This window comes from Mauremys mutica, chromosome 4 (genome assembly GCF_020497125.1).
Source record: "Mauremys mutica isolate MM-2020 ecotype Southern chromosome 4, ASM2049712v1, whole genome shotgun sequence".
NCBI classification, from domain to species: Eukaryota; Metazoa; Chordata; order Testudines; family Geoemydidae; genus Mauremys; species Mauremys mutica.
The window spans coordinates 81,653,174-81,669,182 of record NC_059075.1 but is presented as its reverse complement, the minus strand read 5'-3'; the positions used below and the strand labels follow the sequence as shown (position 1 = coordinate 81,669,182).

Below are 16,009 nucleotides of genomic sequence, written 5' to 3'. Positions count from 1 at the left end.
ACTGTAATGAACATTTAACACGTGTGTATGTAACTTCCTTATTTTAAAAAAAGCAAACTCAAAATATCAGAATTCCTTTGTGACATATTGATCATCATATGATGAGTCATCAGTGGGTTTGGAATCTTCTGATCCACAGCTTAAATGTCAGAGCTTGGAGCAAACAGAGTAACTGATAGTAGTAGGTTGTAATCCTTTGTGTCAATTAGCACTAGAGAAAATGGGACACTTTGCCAGTGGGTTTCAAAGGAATTTGATAGAGGAATGGTGAGACTCAAGAAAAATATGTTTTGCCCATTTTAAAAACTCTTGTGGAGCTTTTCTACAAATAGCTTTAGTGCATGATGCTTTGGAGAAGAGACCTGAAATTTGGAAGGCTGTGGCTGTTCCTCTTTCTGTCCTCATGAAAACCCACCCACATCATGCCAACTTATAAGCCTCTGAAAAACTGTGGTTCATGTGCTCAGTAGAGACTTTGGTTTTAGCAGCCAAATTCCCCAAAGATTCCATCTGCACTGAGCATATTCCAATTCAGGGTTGAGCAAGCCTTTTGCTGCAACTGCAGTTCTAGGCTGCTGCCAGCTATGCCAGGTTTGGGCACCTGAAATGTGATCAGAGAATCTCTTTCCTGTACTCTCAATGACTCACTGCTGGGCCCAGGCAGCACGCTGCCTGATTCAGATGCAGACAAGGGGGGAGGGACAGGGACATGGGAGGGAGGGAGGACTGGCACTTGAATGGAGTCAGGAGGCACGGGACTGGGACTTGCTAGAAACTGGGACAAGGAGCCAGGGTGAGGAAGAGAGAGGACTGTGATGGGCAGAAGAGGTAAAACAGAAGAATCTATACCCACACGGGGACACTCCCCTCCAGAGGCTGGAATGGAACCCAAGATTCCCTGTCCTTGTTCTCTGCAATGGATGAACCATTTTAGCTGAAATTTCCCCTCCCCAAATTCCTCCTGAGACTGACAGTCAGCCTGGTAAATTTCAACCCAAAATGGTCTTACAGGATGTGTTGGGCAATCTTAGTAAAAGGTAGTGTTGCCAGTCCTGCTTATAATTTATACCATGTAAGACGTCTCATTGTAAAGTTACATAGTAAATTTATTGTATTTCCAGTTCATGCTGAATCTAGACTTTCCCAGCCTAACCAAGTTCCTGTGCAATCAGAAGCTACGCAGGTAAGATCTAGGCTCAATAAACCGTTTACTAGATCTTTAATTGGCTTTAGGTTTATTTTAATTGGTGAGGATTGTGTTGGAAGAGGTTAACCATTAGGTGCATCAGAAATCAAGCTTATTTTTTCTTGTAAGATTTTTTTATATTGTTTCTACTCTCCTTCAATTTTTGGTGTCTGCGAACATGATAGTGGCTGAATTTACATCAGAAAAAGCTGATACAAGAATCAGTGACAGTGTAGAACAGGGGTCCCCAACGCGGTGCCTGTGGGTGCCATGTCACCCGCCAGGGTGTCTAAGTGCACCCGGGTACTGGCCAGCAGACGAGCATCCGCCGAAATGCTGCCGAAATTCGGCGACATTTCATCAGCGATGCCTCTGGATGATGCTGCTTGCCGCCAACAAACAGCACCGCCGCTGAATTTTGGCGGCATTTTGGCAATGACGCCGCTTGTCGGTGGTATTGCAGTGGATGCTCATCCACCGCCATGGTCCTCCGTGGCTCATCATCTAGTGCCCGCCAGACGAAAAAGGTTGGGGCCAGTGGTGTAGAGGGTCTTATGACTTTTTTGTTCAGTAGATGCATAAGAGCCTTGGAATGAATGGAGGCTAGCAGGAAGCGTCCCTGCTAGAAGACTGACTAATGCTTCACCATTGAAGATCAGCAGGAAGTGCCATGTGGAGTAACAGATTGAGAATGTTCATTAGGAGCAACATGCCTTTTAGACTGAACTCTGTGTGGGAAATGTGTGTTCTTAGAGTGATTGTCCGCACAAGATTCTGCTGTTGGGGCCATGCCTGTGCCCTGGGTGCATTCATATCCCCCCCTCCAACCCCCCCAGCTTTATATTTTCCAGGGCTTTTTTTACAGTGTTAAGTGGTGCTTATGCATTTTCCTAAATGCACTCCCCCCCGTCCAAACCAGTTCTAACAGTAATTCCTCAACCATTTATATAGCTAGCAGCTAAACTGCTTTCAGCTTTGCTGTACCGTGAATTAGGGACATGTGATGGTTCAAAAAGGTGACCCTGGCAACCAGTCTTGTGGGCTTCCTCTCAAGAATTGCCATAAAACCTCTGTTGCAAGGCAGCATGTTTATTTTTCTGCAGGTGGTTTCAGATCATGTTGGTGATGAAAGCAGAGCCGTTTTTAAACCAACTTTACTGGTCTGCTTCACCCCATAACCTGGCCTCAGGCACAAAGCCTGCAAGGATGTTTAGTTAAAAGGGAGGTACATTTAGTTAGGGTGGGCTCATGATGACAAATATCACCTCTGTGCCTGCTCCTACACACTGTTCCTCATCCCTGGTACTCTATATGCTTTCTCTTGTGGTCACCTTAGGAGACATAACAGTAGGAAGAATTTTCATTTAAAACAAAACGCACACCGTTGACTGGACAAAAATATCAATGAATTTGGAACTTCTATCCAGAGCAGTGGGTGTACACTAGAACAAATCAATTAAAATAAATTCACTTTGCCCCAGTTTCAGCATTTCTAAATTTAATCAAATTGTGCATAAGTATATTGCTACTGTGGATATTAGTAAAAATGTTGTGTATCCATAACAAGATTTTTACCACAGGCACAGTTCCTTTCAAAGTTGTAATGTCTGGTTCTCCTGTTTGTAAAACTTGAAGAGCTTCTGCTAAATCTTAAATTCTTTCTGGTAGGTTCCCTTGGTTTCTTCTACAAGTGAGGGTTACACAGCATCCCAGCCCATGTATCAGCCTTCTCATGCAACAGAGCAACGGCCACAGAAAGAATCAATTGACCAGATTCAGGCAAGTCCTATTAGAATTTATTTTGGGAGCAATAATATACTATCTCAAGCTGCAGGTGTGAATAAAGGGGTAGTGTATGATGCTTTGAAGATAAAGCTTCATAGTTAAATATTTGTTTCAGGTGTCAATTGATAGGGCCTTTTTTATGTTGTTGTAATTATTCTTCTTTGAGTGCTTGCTCATATCAATTCCAATTAGGTGTGCACGTGCTGCGTGCATGGCCGTCGGAGAATTTTTACCCTAGCAACACCTGGTGGGTCGCTGTGGAGCCCCCTGAAGCGGCGCCTTCATGGCGCTTGATATATACCCCAGCTGACCCAGCGCTTCCTCAGTTCCTTCTTACCGCCCATGATGGTCACTGGAACTGTGGAGTTCTGCTTCACTACTCTCCCTAGCATAGTTTATTGTTAATAGTTTACAGTTAATAGTTAATACACCAGACCCTCTATAGAATGCGCGTCTATATAGCACAAATTCGCATATAACGCAGTCACCGCCATGGATCCCAAATTCAATTACTTTAATTGCAATTCATTTTAACGCGGTCCCCGCATTAATGCGGTCCCCCACATGGATCCCAAATCTCGCTTTCTAGCGAGGGTCCTGTGTAGTTACAGTTCTTGATAGTTATAGTTAGTAGTAGTGGTGTTGGGTTTTTTCCCCCTCCTGCATGATTTTTCTCTTGGGCTCATGCCCAAGGCTCCGGGATTCAAGCCCTGCGGTTCCTGCTCTAAGCCCATGCCAAAGGGCGACCCCCATGACTCTTGCCTCAAGTGTCGTCTTGGGGAGTCTCATCAAGCAGACAAGTGCAGGATCTGCAAAGGGTTTCATCCCCGGACTATGAAGGAGCGGGACTTTTGTTTAAAACAGCTCTTCATGGAGGCGGCTCTTACCCCTCAGCCTCCTGCGGCGTGCCAAGATCCAGGACCGAGCACCTCGGTGCGTAGCAGCCCGGCGGCAGCGGAAGAAGCTGCACCATGGTTGGACTCTGAATGAGACCCGCGGCACCAATGCTCTCCAGCACTGCAACCAACTTCATCAGCCTGGCACCGCTCCCATTCTGGCCAGAAGCAGCACTGGAAGCCGGAAAAAGGTGCCCCGCCTCCTCAGAGACCAGCCTCCTTGGAACTGTCCATGGAGAAGTGTCCCGCAGGGGAGCATCTAGGGGCACAGCCTATGGCTTCAGCACCGTTGACTCCGGACCCGAGGGGAGAGCTGTTGAGTCTGATGCCTCTGGACTCCCCGACATGCAGCGTGGTTCAGGTCCAGTTGCCGTCCACCCCGGATACTTTTGCTGCCTCAAGGGATCTTATTGTCATGACAGCATCAGCATCCCCTCAGCCTCGTGCCAAGGCACCAGTTCCTGTACGTGCGGCACTGATCCAGGGCAAACCGGCCCTAATCCACCCATTGGCATTGTCGGTCGAGCCATGGCACTGATCCCGTTCTCGGCACCGTTCCTGATGCTGCCTGCAGTCCTGGCACAGTTCTCCTTCGTGGTGCCAGTCATGCTCACGGCACTGCTCCAAATCCCGGTCGCGGCGCCAATCTGCCTGCCGATCGCAGTTGAGGAGCAGATCCCGGACGTGACACTGCTCTCACCACTGGTCATAATCTCGACCGTGATCCAAATCCAGGCGCTGGTTCAGGTCCTGGTATCGGTCCACATCCTGGCACCGCTCCCCAGTGTCGCGGCACCATTCCCCATCGCCACGTAGACGTGACCTTATGCAGATCCGCTTGGCACCACCGTGGCCCTCATGTTCTGCTTCTCGTTCTTTGGGATCGGACTAAGGGAATGGAGTGAAAATACTTTGTTCCCTCGAAGGGGTATGACTATCTGTTCACCCACCCACAGCCCTGTTCGCTTGTAGTGGCATCAGTAAGAGAACAGCATGACCAGCAAGCCCCAGCACCCAAATTGAAGGACGCCAAGTGCCTTGATTTGTTTGGGCTCAAAGTTTATTCCTTGGGGGGGTGGGGAAGGAGGGACTTGAGCTCAGGATCGCAAATCAGCAGGTGCTCCTGAGCTGGTACAATTTTAACTCCTGGAACTCCATGCTGAAATTTAAGGAGTTAGTACCTCCCAAGTCCAGAGAGGAGTTTGGGACTTTGGCAGAAGAGGGCAAAACAGTGGCACGGGCCTCGCTGCAGGCCTTGCTGGATGCTGCAGACTCTGCCACTCATACTTTGTCCTCAGGGATCACAATGAGGCATATCTCCTGGCTGCAAGCCTCCGGCCTACCACTGGAACTTCAGCAGACACGGCAGGACCTCCCCTTTTGATAGAGAGGGCCTGTTTTTGGGAAAGACAGATTCAAGGCTACAAAGCCTTAAAGACTCAAGGGCAATAATGAAGTCCCTGGGCATGCACACGTCGGCTACCCAGCAGAAACCCTTCAAGCCTCAGTAGTTACAACAGCTCCCGTATCGTCCTTGGCTGAGGCAGGATTTCTATAGGTGGTAGGGACGTAATGGCAGGAGGAAGCCCTCCAACCCCCCGTCAGGACATGGCCAGGGTCCAACCAAGCCTTTGTCTGGCTCAAAACAGGCCTTTTGAAGGGACACCCGAGGACGGCGCCCTGAACCTCATTCAGGATTCTGCTCCACCTTTCTTGAATCGTTTATCCCATTTCCACTGTGCTTGGTCTCGGATAACCACGGACCGCTGGGTCCTCTGCATGGTGGAAGTGGGATACTCTCCCCAATGCTCTTCTTTCCCGCCCTTCCACCTCCCTTCCCCATCCCTCTTTAGGGACCCTTCTCATGAGCAACTCCTTATTCAGGCGGTTCAAATGCTTCTCGCCATGGGGGAAAATCGAGGAGGTCCCGAGAGAGCTAAGGGGCAGGGGATTTTATTCCCGATTATTTCCTAATCCCCCCCAAGGCGAAGGGTGGGCTTCAGCCAATTCTGGACCTGCGTGGACTCAACAAGTTCATGGTAAAGTTGAAGTTCTGCATGGTCTCCTTGGGCACCATTATACCTTCCCTGGATCCTGGAGACTGGTATGCCTGAACTTGGTGGTCACTGTCCCGGAGCGAGTCCTGGCCTCCCTCCGCTGGTGGCTAGATCCCCAGGCGGTATGCGAAGGAGTTCCTTTTCACAGCCCGCAGTCGTCCTTTTCCCTCGTCACGGATGCGTCAGCCCTGGGATGGGGCGTCCACCTCTGTTGGCAGGTTCGTCAAGGGCTTGGATCGTCTCTACCCACAAGTTCGACAGCCAGTCCCCACATGGGACCTTAACCTGGTCCTCTCCAAACTTATGGGGCCCTCGTTCGAGCTGCTGGCCACCTGCTCCCTTCTCTACCTCTCCTGGAAAACGGCTTTCCTGGTTGCTATCACGTTGGCGTGGCGGGTCTCCGAGCTGAGAGCCCTCTACTTCGGAACCACCTTACACGATCTTCCATAAAGATACGGTGCAGCTTCGGCCTCACCCAGACTTTCTTGCCAAGGTTATATCAGCCAGGACATTTTTCTTCCAGTTTTTTTAATCCAAAACTGCACGCCAGTCGCCAGGAACAGCGGCTGCGTTCCCTCAATGTTCATAGGGCCCTTGCCTTCTACACTGAGGGTACGAAGCCATTTAGGAAGACGACCCAGCTCTTCGTTGTGGTGGCGGGCCGGTTGAAAGCCCTCCTGGTCTCCTTTCAGCAGATCTCTTCATGGATCACATCCTGCATCTGTGCTTGCTATGATCTGGCCGGTACCGCCCCCGCCCCTCACTGCTCACACACAAGGGCCCAGGCTTCGTCATCGGCATTTCTGGCCCTGATCCAGGAGATCTGCAGAGTCGCGACTTGGTCCTCGGTACACACTTTTGCTTCGTACTGTGCCATCATCCAGCACGCCAGAGATGACACAGTGTTTGGTAGAGCAGTCCTACAATCCACATTGCTTCTCTCCGACCCCACTGCCTAGGTAAAGGCTTGGGAGTCACCTAATTAGAATAGATATGAGCAAGCACTTGAAGAAGAAAAAACGGTTACTCGCCTTTGTAACTATTGTTCTTCGAGATGCGTTGCTCATATCCATTCCAAACCTGCCCCCTCTTCCCTTCTGTCGGAGTAGCAGGCAAGAAGGAACTGGGAAGGTGCTGGGTCGGCTGGGGTATATATCAAGTGCTGTGAAGGCGCCGCTCCCGGGGGCTCCACAGCCAACCCACCGGCTGTTGCTAGGGTAAAAATTCTCCAACAGCCGTGCACACCTAATTGGAATGGATATGAGCAACTCATCTCGAAGAACAACAGTTACAAAGGTGAGTAACTGTTTACAAATGCCTTGACCTTATTTGTGACTTCAAATTTTGTGAAATCTTACATTTTTGGTAGCAGTTATTTGAGTCCTCTATAGTCAAGGCTTAAATTCATTAAATCACCGTCAGCTAGTTGCTGATAAAGAGGTGAGGGGCTAGTACTTTTCAGTGGAGCATCTTGTGGAGAATTTCATCGCAGAAGCATGCAGGATGCTAGCTTGGAGGAAGAGGGGCATGTTATTGACTATGGCTAGTAGGTCACTTGCTTTTCCTCCATTCACTCACTTCTCTGTCCTCCTCTGAGGTTCATGAGTGGGAGAACTTTTTTCTTTGTTTTCATTCATCCAATTGTCCTGTGAAGGGGGGGTGGGGGCTATAGTTTAGTTGAGGCAGAACCTCCACATGTCAATAGCAATATTTTTCAGGCCTTGCCTATAATTTGGTATAGGATGACTTGACGTAATCAGTAGCTGTATGAATTATTGCTTAAGTGGTCTTCATTTCAATTGCTAGGCTTCAATGTCTTTGAGTGCAGACCAAACCCCAGCATCGTCACCACTTCCTACTGCACCCCAGCCACAGGTATTCCAGGCTGGGTCTAGCAAACCTTTACATAGCAGTGGAATCAACGTTAATGCAGCTCCATTCCAATCCATGCAAACAGTAAGTACTAAATGAACTTAATGCTGAATCACTTTGTTTTGTTAATCAAATCTTCTGATAGCCATTATTTTGACCCTGGAATGTGTTGTATAATTGCACTTAGAATAGGCTCTATTCTTCTTCGAGTGGTTGCACATGTTAATTCCACTGTAGGTGTGTGTGTGCCTAGTGCACAGATGTCAGAGACTTTTTTCCCTCAGTGATACCTGTTGGGGTGGCTGGAGTGCCCCCTGCGGCTGCTCACCACTGTGTGCTAGTATAAGAGGAGCCACCCTTAACTCTTTTCAGTTCCTTCTTACCGACAGTGATCATTGTCTGCGATTTCAGACTTGTTTATTCAAATACCTTCTTCACGCCTTGTAAATAGTACTCCTGATAGAATTTTGTGCAAAACAATTAAAAATTCTGCACACAATATTTTAAAATTCTGCAAATTTTATTTGTAAATAAATAAAGGTGGAGGCTCCAGCATGGCAGCGGCGAGCATGGGCCACTGGCTGCACGGAGGTGGGAGATCACCCTGCAGGCCATCCACTCCCCTCCCCATCCCCTTCAGGGACATGGACTTGGCAATGAGGGTGCACCCACCCTGACACAGCGCAAGGGCCAGGCCTGTCCCTCTGTGCCAGGCACCCCAGGTGTGGGCAGTCAGGGTAGTCCAGGTACATAGGGTGTGGAGTTTGTTGTGTTGGGGGATCTAGTGCGGGCAGGTTGAGCTCACTGGGGGGATGGCCTGGGTTCAGGGGTAGGGCAGATGCAAGGGGGTGGGGCTTGGCAGGAAGTGCCGAGTGCAGGGGGTGGGGCTTGGTGGGGGTTTGGGTGTAGGGGTCTGGTTATGGGGGGGGTGTTTAGATACATGAGGGTGGGCAGATGGAGGAGCAGCTCCCCCGATAGTGACCCCTCCCCCTACACTGAGGAGCAATGGGGGCAGGAAGCGAGGGGTGTGAGGATGTGGAGCTTCCTGTAGCAGGGGGAGATTTCTGCAAGGGGGGGTCTGGCCCGGCCCTGGCCACTTTGTGCAGGGGACGTGTGCTCTTCCTCGAGCCCAGCCAGGACTGGCCAGGGCGTCCCCAAGGCAAGGTGGGGTGGGGGCCTTTCAGTGTGGAGAGGTGTTTTTGGGTGAAGGCGGGTGAGGCTTGGCAGGGGTTCTGGGTATGGGTAGAGTCTGGATGCACACCAGTTGGATGGGTCTGACCCAGCACCGGCTGGGGCGTCTTCAGCCACTGCCTCTCTGCTTCCCCTAGCCCACAGTGATTTCTCTCTCCTTCAGCTGCCCCAGGTGTTGGAAAAGATGCACATGTGCTGCTGGGGAGGGGCACGTGACCGCTCTTGAGGTTTCCCTTTGCTTCCCCATCAGAGTGTCATTTTTTTGGCAGAGAAGCAAAGTAATTTGGGGGGGGGGGGGCATGAATTCTGTGCCCACACACCTCCTCCAGAAGGCTACAGTGCTCCCCATGATCTCCTGAAAAGAGTGGTCTCAGGTGTTTAGCATCCAGGCAGGAGAGGTGTATCTGCCACCTTGACTGAGATTGCTCTGCCAATCAATGAGGCCGTCATGGAGCTCATCACAACTCTGTCATCACGACCCTTTTCCCTGGCTGCAACAGCAAAACAGATTGAGAAGATACTTCACTCCCTCTAAAGGGTATGAATATTTTTGCAATCACTCCTCCACTTCTCTTGTGGTATCTCAACTGCCAGTGCGCAGGAAAGAAAGGGTGAGCATATCTCCACCTCAGAGCAAGGACTCAAGAAGACTAGATCTGTTTGGTCACAAACTTTATTCCTTAGGGAGCCTGCAGCTCAAGATCTCAAACCAGCAGGCATTCCTGAGTTGATACAACTATACACACTGGGAGAACATTGCTAAATTCTAGGACAAATTACCAGAGGATTACAAACAAGAGTTCTTTGCAGTGGTGGAGGAGGGTAAATTGGTTGCCAGAACAATCTGGATAGTGTAGAGTCAGTGGCATGAACCATGGCACCAGCGATTTCTGGGAGAAGATGTTTATCGCTAGTCATCCAAACTGCCTGCCAGAAATAAAACAGCTGATACAGGACCATCTGTTTGAAGGGCCTACCTATTCTTTGAGAAAATTGATGGCAAGCTTCATAGCCTTAAAGATTCCAGGACTACACTTAAATCCCTGTGACAAAAAGGACGGATGTTCATCAACAGCCACCTTTTTGTCACCATAGCTTTGCTCCCCGTTCCCAAGATTGGCCTAGGAAAACAGAGAAGGAGCTATAGAAGGCGCCCTCCTCTTCAGTGTCAATGAGATCATCACATCCAGTTGCCCCTTCCAAACAGGCATTTTGATTGGGTAGTTGAGGACATTATACCAGTCTCTTCACTTTGTCTGCTCCCCCTTTTTTTTGTTTACTAAATGCTTGTCCCGCTTCCTAAGTACTTGGACCCACGTAATGTCAGACCGGCATGCCTTAAGTGTGGTGGAACAGAGGTATGCCATCCAGTTTAATACACCCTGCCCCTCTCTATATACTCCCGCTCCCCCCGTTAGGGACCACTCTGGACCTCCCACTGAAGGGCAATGTCGAGAATCTCTTTCAGACGGACTGTAGAGGAAGTACCGTTGAGCCTCAGGAGAGAAGGCTTCTATTCCTGTTATTTCCTGATTCCCAAGACAAAAGGAGATCTCATGCCCATCTTAGATCTAAGAGAGTTGAATAAATTCCTGCAGAAAATATCCCACACTGTTCCTAGTGTCAATTATACCTTCCCTAGGAGGAGGAGACTGGTATGGGGCCCTTGATTTGAGGGACACATACTTCTGCTTTGCAGTATGTCCTGATCATTGAAAATTTATCAGGTTAATGCCTGATATTCATCATGATCAGTTCATAGTGCTTCCGTTTGGCTTGGCAGCTGTGGTACCAGCTCATCTTCCAAAATTAGGTATTCATGTCTTCCCATACCTGAGTGACTGGTTGATCAGAGGTCGATCAGAGTCGCAGGTCCTGTCCAGCATATTCACTGCTTTATCCTTATTCAGTGCTCTGGGGTGCTGAATGAATTGAGAAAAATCAGTATGGAAGCCTGTACAGACAATAGATTTCAGTGGAGCAATCCTTGACTCCATAAAGCCAGAGCTTTTCTACCACAAACGAAGTTCAAAACCATTTGAGACCTAATAGTTTGAATGAAGGCTTACCTGCTCATAACAGCATGTAAGTGCCTCAGATTGCTAGGTCATATGGCAGCATGAACCTCTGTAGTGCAGCATGCCAAACTGCCATTCAGGAAGCTGCAGACATGGCTAACATCAGTGTATGCCCTGAATTGCCACCATTTGGACAAGATGGTTCAAGTGCCAGAGCTAGTCATGTTGTCTGTGGATTGGTGGATAGACCCTCCAAGAGTTTGCTTGGAAGTTGGCTTCCTTCCCATGCTATGAACATGCACTCTAGTTGCGCACACATCATCTCTAGGTTGCGGGGCTCACATGGGTCCCTGAAGAGACAAGGCCTTTGGTCATAAATGTCAAGGAGTACATCTCAACTCAGTGGATTCACCTCAAAGCTGCTTACCTTCAGGGGAAACAGAACACAGTGGCAGATCAGCTGAGAAGATCCTTCACTGATCAACACGAGTGGTCGTTATGCCCAGATGTAGCCAGGTTTATCCTCCAACTCTCGGGGTTTCCCCAAGTGGACCTTTTTGCAACAAGACCCAATAGAAAATGTTGCCAGTTCTGTTCGCAGGGGTCTCAGCCCAGGCCCCCAACAGATGCCTTTCTCCCATCCTGGGAGAATTCCCTTCTATATGCCTTCCCTACAATTCCTTTGTTCTTCAGAGTAATATTCAAAAATAAAAAAGGACCATGTTTGTCTCATCCTTTAAAGTACCGGTGTGGCCCTTTCAGTACTGGAACTCAGCTTTCCTGATTCTGTCAACAGAGCCTCCTCTATTCTTCTTGTTGGCTCCAGACATAATTTCTTGAGACCATGGCTGTCTTCACCACTCCAGCTTTCAAGCTCTCCATCTCACAACATAGATGTTTCATGGCTGAATCCCTTTGAAAGGTCCTGCTCACAGGATGTCCAGAATGTACTTCTAAATAATGGAAGACCCTCAACTAGGGTCACTTACTTGGCTAAATGGAAGTGCTACTCCATTTGGGTTAATGAGAAACGTTTATCTCCTTGGCAAGCACCCCTGAATATTGTGCTGGACTATCTTTTAGATCTAAAACAGAATCTGACTCTTCTGTAAGGGTGCATTTGGCTGCTATCTCAGCTTTGATGTATGGGTGGATAATAGATTATACCCTCAAGTGCAGGTGCCCATTCCTCCTTGAGATCTCAGCTTAGTCCTGGCAATTTTAATGGGACCCCACTTTGAACACCTTGTGACTAGCTCTCTCCTTCACCTTTCTATGAAGGTGGCATTTTGAGAGATTTAGTTTCAGAACCCCCTTATACATTTTTTTAAAGAAAGATAAGGTTTATCTTTGGCTGCAATGAAAGTTACTTACAAAAGTACTCTCTAGTTTTCACGTTAACCAAACAATATATTTGCCCCCGTTTTTTCCAAAACTCCATCACCATAAGCATGAAGAAAGACTTCACTCATTGGATGTGAGAAGAGCATTAGCTATCTACCTGGAGTATACTAAATCATTCTGGACTTTTACACAGCTTTTTGTTACAGTTGCTGATAGAGTTAAGGGCCAAGCCAGTTTCCTCCTAGAGAATCCCAGGCATCCATTTATACTACCAGCTGGCTAATGTGACCTTGTCATCTGGAATACTGGCATGTTCTGCTAGAGCACAAGCAGCTTCTACGTCTTTCCTAGCTCGCGTATCACTTGTTGACATTAATAAAGCAGAAATTTGGTCATCAGCCACACCTTTTCTTCTCATTACACCATTGACTATCAGTCCAGGGATTATGCCAGCTTCGGACGGGTGGTCTTGCAATCACTATTCAGATAAACTTCAAATCCGCCTCCATAGATGTTTGCTTGAGAATCACCTACTGTGGAAATTATGTTCAGTAACTCGAAGAAGAAACGGTTACCTGCCTTTCTGTAACTGTTCTTCGAGATGTGTTCAACATGTCCATTCCACAGCCTGCCCACCTTCCCCTCTCCATCAGAGTACATTCAGTACAAAGGAACCGAGGGGGGTTGGGTTGTCTCTGCTTTCTTACCTCACCATGCATTGGCATGGGACGGGGCGCTCCAGCCATCCTGATGGGCACTGCTGGGGGGGAATGACATCTGTGCACAAAGTGCACACCTACCCACAGTGGAGTGGACATGTGCAACACATCTCAAAGAACAGTTACAGAAAGGAAGGTAATTGCTTCTGTCGTCAGTTTATAAAGCATATAGTCTTGGATTGTATGCAAAAGACACGTAAGTACAAACTGGGAAAATGTAGACCAGAGAGATATTTAGTTTTTTCCTACCATTGTAGGTATTCAATATGAATGCACCTGTTCCTCCTGTCAATGAGCCAGAAACCCTAAAGCAACAAAATCAGTACCAGGCCAGTTACAACCAGAGTTTCTCCAACCAGCCTCACCAAGTAGAACAATCAGAACTTCAGCAAGAACAGCTCCAGACAGGTAAACTTGTTAGACAAAATTAAAACATTATTTTAGCCTAAAAGGGAGGCTTCCAGTGGAGGATAATCATGGACACCAAATTCCAAGAAACCTGGCAGCCAACTTAAAATTAAATGAAATTTAGAATATGTAAAATTTTGTTCATCGGGGGAGTCTCTGCAAAACCGAAACTCTTTAATGAGGGGAAGTTCTGCATGCAGAATAAAAAAATTTTGTGGAGAAGTATCGCTGCCTCTGGGCCCTGTGTTTAGTAACTTCCTAGAAAGATTGTGGAAGTCACTTGAGAATGTTTCCACTTGTTTCAGGCTTGTGTGGTGTGAAGTTCATTGTGGTGGGTTTTTTTTGTTTTGTTTTTTAAATCGACAAACACCAGTGTACTAACTTGAGGCCTGTTGACACTGACTTCACTGAACTCTAGACATCTTGCATTATTTTAATATTGTGGAGTGTGTCAGAATAGCAACTTTTAGTTCTGAAAATCATCTCTTTGGGTTCATAAACATTTACTGCTCTACTTGATGCTACTAAGGCAGACTTGATTGGTTTAAATTGATACCTTTCGATCTTTGGAGAACATAGAAAACATAAACTTCCATTGTTGGTTTTTTATTATAGTGGTTGGCACCTACCATGGTTCCCCGGACCAGTCCCATCAAGTGGCAGGTAACCACCAGCAGCCTCCACAACAGAATACTGGGTTCCCACGTAACAGTCAGCCTTATTATAACAGCCGGGGAGTGTCTCGTGGTGGATCACGCGGCACTCGGGGCTTAATGAATGGATACAGGGGACCTGCCAATGGGTTTAGAGGTAAAAAAATAAATATATATATTTTTTATCAAAATTTTGAGACTTTATATGAAATTTTTTTTCAGGACCACAGAATGGTACAACACCTTATGTTTTATGTTGACCCTATTATTGTTTAATACAGAAATATATTGGGAAGATATTTAAGCTTGTGGTGGTGGTATTCATCTTGTTCTATCTTAACAAAGCAGTTTAAATTCTAGGCTTCTGCTGGACTGTCTCTGAGAACTGAATGAAGAATCATCTTTTGTTCAATGTTTGTGCAGTGCCTTGCACAAGATCCTGGTCCATGACTAGGGTTCCTGGGCATATGGTAATACAAATAATAAATAACAGATTAAGCACGTGTACTAAAGATTATCAGAGAAACATCCTCAGATACCACTTCCCCAGTTTTTTACAAGGTCTTAATGAGAAGATATAAGTTATTTTACAGATGTTTACACAGTCTGCTGGCACACACTTTTTTTTATTCAATTTTTTTTTCTTAAAAGTCAGTTAAGTCCCTCAGTGGCCTTTTATGTGTGTAGCATAATTTATGAAGACAGGTTATGTGCCCTTCAGTAAGCATTTGTATTCTAATCCTTAGGAGGGTATGATGGCTACCGCCCTTCATTTTCCAACACTCCTAACAGTGGTTACTCGCAGCCCCAATTTAATGCTCCTCGGGACTACTCCAACTACCAACGGGTGAGTTGACATTTAAACTAAAATTATAGGAATAGAAAAATTAGTTAAACTAAATGAAATAACTTGCTTAAAATAACTAGTAAGTATTCTTCGTAGAGTTTTAATTGCAAAATCTCGACGACTCCATATAAAATGTGCTTAGTTTACAAGTGAAAGTAAAGCTCCCTGCTCCACAACCATCCAAATGGCCAGCCTTACTCACCCTGGGATTTGAAAATAAAGCTTTTTTTTGTGACTTCACCAGTAAAAATATAATTTTTTTTCCTCTGTCATTTATCTATGGGCAACCCTTTACACACAGCCATACTGGAAAATATATTTTTATCCTGCAGTTGGAACTTGGTTAATGATTCTGTTGATGGATGAGCCAGAATGAAATAGTTTACTTTCTTACAAGTTTTGGCTCTGCAGTGCTAACAAATAAAATGTAATAACTGTATTACTAAACAGATACACTCCCTATGTTTATATTTGTATATATCTATATGCTTGGCAGAATTTGCTTTTTTTAAATTTCAGCTGCTAATATTTATTTTTAAGCATTTTTTAGATTTATCACTTTAAATGTTCACAGTTGTACAAAATTATGGACTTTAAGCATTTTTTAGATTTTTATTATGGCTGTCAATGGCAGTTAACTCATGTGATTAACTCAAAAATTAATCACAATAAAATTAATTGCGATTAATCACACTGTTAAACAATAGAATACTAATTGAAATTTATTAAATATTTTGGATGTTTTTCTACATTTTCAAATATATTGATTTCTATTACAACACAGAATACAAAGTGTACAGTGCTCACTTTATCATTTTTACAGTGCAATTATTTATAATAAAAATAATATAAACAAAATAAATAGTATTTCTTCTTAGAGTGCTGTCCCTGTGGGTGCTCCACTTTAGGTGTTCATGTGCCCCTGCGCTTGTAGTTGGAGACTTTTAGTAGCAGTGCCTGGTTGGATCACACATGCGTGGTCCCTGTCTCATGCTGCTGCAGGCAGTTTACCTACGCTGTGTGACTAACCCCC

The 16,009-nt window shown here is 46.3% G+C and overlaps 1 protein-coding gene across 3 annotated transcripts in view; it reads left to right on the top strand.

Annotated features, from left to right (window-relative positions):
• CAPRIN1 (cell cycle associated protein 1) overlaps positions 1-16,009 on the top strand; it is a 77,595-nt gene that overhangs the window by 51,725 nt on the left and 9,861 nt on the right. For 2 of the 3 annotated variants that reach the window (XM_045015069.1, XM_045015070.1), the window contains exons 12-17: positions 1,122-1,183; positions 2,855-2,965; positions 7,731-7,880; positions 13,326-13,476; positions 14,092-14,286; positions 14,876-14,976. In XM_045015069.1, the coding sequence (XP_044871004.1) occupies positions 1,122-1,183; positions 2,855-2,965; positions 7,731-7,880; positions 13,326-13,476; positions 14,092-14,286; positions 14,876-14,976 (770 nt within the window). The remainder of the gene's footprint in view (positions 1-1,121; positions 1,184-2,854; positions 2,966-7,730; positions 7,881-13,325; positions 13,477-14,091; positions 14,287-14,875; positions 14,977-16,009) is intronic. The other variant, XM_045015071.1, reaches the window with a different exon arrangement.